This window comes from Orycteropus afer, unplaced genomic scaffold, assembly GCF_000298275.1.
Source record: "Orycteropus afer afer isolate SDZICR_OR568_19922 unplaced genomic scaffold, OryAfe1.0 scaffold00051, whole genome shotgun sequence".
Taxonomy (NCBI): Eukaryota; Metazoa; Chordata; class Mammalia; order Tubulidentata; family Orycteropodidae; genus Orycteropus; species Orycteropus afer.
Window position 1 is genome coordinate 9,276,084 of NW_006921638.1, and position 4,106 is coordinate 9,280,189.

The 4,106-nt window shown below is 52.4% G+C and overlaps 1 protein-coding gene across 1 annotated transcript; it reads right to left on the reverse strand.

Annotated features, from left to right (window-relative positions):
• Nucleotides 1–294: 294 nt before the first annotated feature.
• FOXA1 (forkhead box A1) lies at nt 295–3,960 on the reverse strand. Its single transcript, XM_007938568.2, has 2 exons — nt 3,889–3,960; nt 295–1,632 (listed from the first exon to the last, which is right to left on the reverse strand). The coding sequence occupies exons 1-2, from the start codon at nt 3,958–3,960 to the stop codon at nt 295–297; spliced, it is 1,410 nt and encodes a 469-aa protein (XP_007936759.1).
• Between the last annotated feature and the right edge of the window lie 146 nt (nt 3,961–4,106).

Sequence of the window (4,106 nt, forward strand, 5' to 3'; positions counted from 1 at the left end):
TAAGGGAGAGGAGCAAAGAAGGAGGGGCATTGTATATATACAACCTTGGATCTTTAAACTTTGCAGGAAAAAAAAATTGGGTTTGGTTGTCTGTCATAATATACACAACACATTTTTAATACAATAACAAAGTAACAGTCCTTTGTACTAGGGGGAAGATTGTGCACAAAAAATTAAATAAAAATAGTTGCTGGGATTTTATTATGTTGTCGGTTTGGTGTGTATGATTTTGTTTGATTTTTTTTTTCCCCCTCTCCTGCTTGGTTATGTCAGACTAACCCCCAGTCCCGGGAGCTAGGAAGTGTTTAGGACGGGTCTGGAATACACACCTTGGTAGTAGGCCGGCTCCAGAGCTGAGGGCTCGATGGGGCTCCTGGTGGCCACCGAGGCGCTGCTGAGAGGCAGGCTGGCAGGCAACGCGGCGCCGTAGGGCGAGTACTGTAGTGCCTGTTCGTATGCCTTGAAGTCCAGCTTGTGCTGCTGCTCCGAGGAGGACATGAGGTTGTTGATGGAAAAGGGGTGGTTGAAGGAGTAGTGGGGGTCCCCTTTCAGGTGCAGCTGGGACTCGTGGGGTGCCAAGCCGTGCGCCGGGTGGGAGGGGGGCACAGATGCCAGAGCCCCCGGCCCGGAGCTGATGGGGGGCGCAGCTGACGAAGCCGGAGTCTTCAGCTCCGAGGCGCCCCCTGTCGCCGCCGCCCCGCTGTGGTCCAGAGTCTGGGGGCTGGCGGCGGGCCCCGGGGCCGGCGCGCCCTCTAGCTGGCCGGCCTTGCCGTGCACGCCTCGGTGAAGCGGAGAGTCGGCACTGGGGTTTGCAGAGCCCGAGGGGTCCTTGCGACTCTCCGGGCCGCCTTTGGCGCCGCCACCTCCGCTCCCGCCGCCGCCACCGGTCCCGGGTTGCTTCTCGCACTTGAAGCGCTTCTGGCGGCGCAAGTAGCAGCCGTTCTCGAACATATTGCCTGAATCCGGATGCAGTGTCCAGTAGGACCCCTTGCCTGGCTTGTCTGGGGAGCGCGCCACCTTGACGAAGCAGTCGTTAAAGGACAGCGAGTGGCGGATGGAGTTCTGCCAGCGCTGCTGATTTTGCCGGTAGTAGGGAAAGAGATCCATGATCCACTGGTAGATCTCGCTCAGCGTCAGCATCTTGCTGGGCGCCTGCTGGATGGCCATGGTGATGAGCGAGATGTACGAGTAGGGTGGCTTGGCATGCGGGTAGCTGCGCTTGAAGGTCTTGGCGTCTCCGCCGCCGGTACGACTGCGGCCCAGGTTCGACGGCGCGTACGCCATGGGGCTCATGCATGGGTTCATGGCGGCTGCGTAGGGGCTCAGGCCGTTCATGGAGGCCGCCGGCTGCGCGCCCATGGCTCCCATGCCTCCTGGGCTCAGCGCCGCCCCCATTGCCGTTACGCCCGCTGCGGTCATGCTGTTCATGGCGCCCGCAGACCCCCCCGGCATGCCGGCCACGGCGCCGGGGCTCAGGCCGGCACCCAGGCCTGGGTTGGCGTAGGACATGTTGAACGACGCCGGGGTCATGTTGCCACTCGTGGTCATGGTGTTCATGGTCATGTAGGTGTTCATGGAGTTCATGGAGCCCAGGCCCGAGTTCATATTGCTGACCGGGACCGAGGAGTAGGCCTGGAGCGGAGACAGCGAGAAGGAAAAGCCCCGATGGGCGGATTAGTGGTGGGCGCAGGAGGGCGTCAGGCCCGGGGCAAACCCGAGGGCCAAAGCACAGCATTTTTGCAAACCATGGGACCCCCAACCCGGGGTAAACTATCAGGCGCCCTCCCCAGACCAAGTACAGAGAGCTTTTGCACTGCAGGGGGGGGAAATCCTAGCGCGGCAGGCATAAAAGAGAAGCACTCGCAGATAATATGTCCCCGGAAAGATGTGTAATCGCTTTACACGCCAGGCGGAGAGGCCGGCTTCCAGGGCCCTCCTTCCATTTTCTCCATCCACCCCAGACCGGCCTTGGCAAAGCGCCCTTTTGGGCAAATCGTCTTTAAAACTCCGAAAATAGAATTAATCCTTGACCCTCTGCTTATGTACTTCATCCTAAGGGTGAGGTGGGCTCGCCGGCGCAGCCCCACTGGGCAGAAAACAGGGCACCAGTTGCGCGCCAACCGCGCGGGAGCTGCCCGGCTGATCGCGCAATGGCCTTTCCTTGAAAAAGTAAATCATCCATGGCCATATGACCCCTATGAATGAATCATTCATTTCCCAACAACTGATGGGATTGTCTTAGTTTTCGCCAAATGGTGACTTTTTGTTGTTCATTATATTTAGTAGTGTTTTCCACCTACTTGTGGCAACCGTATTTTGAAAACGGAAACAATCTCAAAAGTTAAATGAGATTTGGAAAAATACAATGAAAAATAAACCTGCAACAGCAGTAGCAATGAGGGGTGTGTAATGATATTACTGGATCATGCATATTCAACTTTAACATGACTTTACATATACACTTGTGCAAGTAGAAAACTTGAATTAATTTCATCATTAACCTATTTTCAGTTGACGAAATAATCATTTATTTTTCGCACATTGATGTTGCTGATGATCATTTCAAAGCTTAGCCTTTCAAACAATAAGAGTTGTTTAAAATAATTTAAAATTCCGTGATCAAACTCTACTTATTATTTTTTTTTTAATGCTATTCTACTTCCTACTTCTCAGCTTTAACCTGTAAGAAAGCTCTTTCGCTGGGAGACACATAATTAGCTGCTGAGTGGAAAGGAGTGAATCAGAATCAAACATTTGGAAGAGGTATGAACTCACTTTAAAACCATCAACACGCGAACTCTTCTGAGTAGCAATTTGGGACTACCCTAGATTAAAAATATATAGATAGGGTCTGGAAATATACATATTAAATAACTACTTCTGTAGTTATTTAGTAAAGAATAATAATGCCTTTATATTTATTTCATCAGCAAATATGACTCCATCTGAAAACATAGAAGGTGATCAGATAGATTCAAATAGGGATACACTATACGTTATGGTATGCAAATAAGTTCAGGGATAAGTTTGTAAATATATAAATATACACATCTAAATAAATTACCCATGAACATTCCTTCTCATTCTACATTTTTCTGTCTATACATTAAAGTATTTTTACTTTGGGGTTTATTTTTCTGCCTTGTCCCAAAGATTATCCAAAGCTGTTTCAATAAGCATTTTCAGTAATAGTAATTAAACTTTTTTTGAGTAATCATCAGCAGTTTCCAGAGGAATACTTTTAATGTTTGGTCCAGCCGTAACCTGTTTTTTCTCGCAATCATTTTGTGCAAATTGTGAATAAACCCTATGAACGTGCCACCAAAGGGACAATGAAGAGAAACAGGTTCTCGGTCCGAGTGACGGAGGAAGAGCCAACTCGCACTAGCGCCACCCAGTGGCCTACAGAAGAATGCGCACACTTCTCCCCGAAGAGGGTTTTTGAAGAACAACAAGTTTTATACAATTTCGGAATGGTTTCATTATTAAGAAACTCAGCTTTGCGGCAGAGCTCTTTCATTAGGAGGTCTCTGCGAATTGAAGGGCGGGACAAAGAGGCTGCCCTGCTGGCGCGCTCTGGCTTTCTCAGAGTTGCCTCTAACTCGTGCCGGCGTCCGCCCGCCAACCGGCGGCAGCCAGGCCGGGTTCAGTCTCCCGCTCTCGGCTGGGAAGAGGCAAGACCTTCCCAGAGTGGGTGCTTTCAAAGCTTGGAGTTTCCTAAAATCCTCTCCTCCGCAGAGAGGCCGGGTAGGAGCCGCACCGGGAGGGCAGTCGTGGCAAGGAAGAGGCTCCCCTATCCCGCCAGCAGCCCTCCCTGCCGGAGCCCGCCTTTCTCCGGCTCCTTTGCGGCAGGCTCCGGGAGTACCCCGCCGCCTGCACGGCTCTCACCTCCTGTGTGTCCGCGTAGTAGCTGTTCCAGTCGCTGCTCTCATGCCCTTCCATCTTCACAGTCCCTAACATCCTGGAGCCACCCTACCCGGTGCAACCATCCAGCCCTGTGCCAAGCGACGGGAGGCCGCGAGGGGCGGAGGCAGGGAGCTGAGCAGCCTCAGTCACCCGAGCGCCCGCGCGGGCCCAACGCCACCTCAACAAGGAGGAAGCCCGGC

Bases quoted from the DNA above. Each gene is read 5' to 3' on its own strand.
- FOXA1 (XM_007938568.2), bottom strand. From the start codon at position 3,960: ATGTTAGGGACTGTGAAGATGGAAGGGCATGAGAGCAGCGACTGGAAC. The intron at 1,633-3,888 runs GTGAGAGCCGTG...TCTCCGCTCCAG, and splicing joins ACTACGCGGACACACAGGAG to GCCTACTCCTCGGTCCCGGT.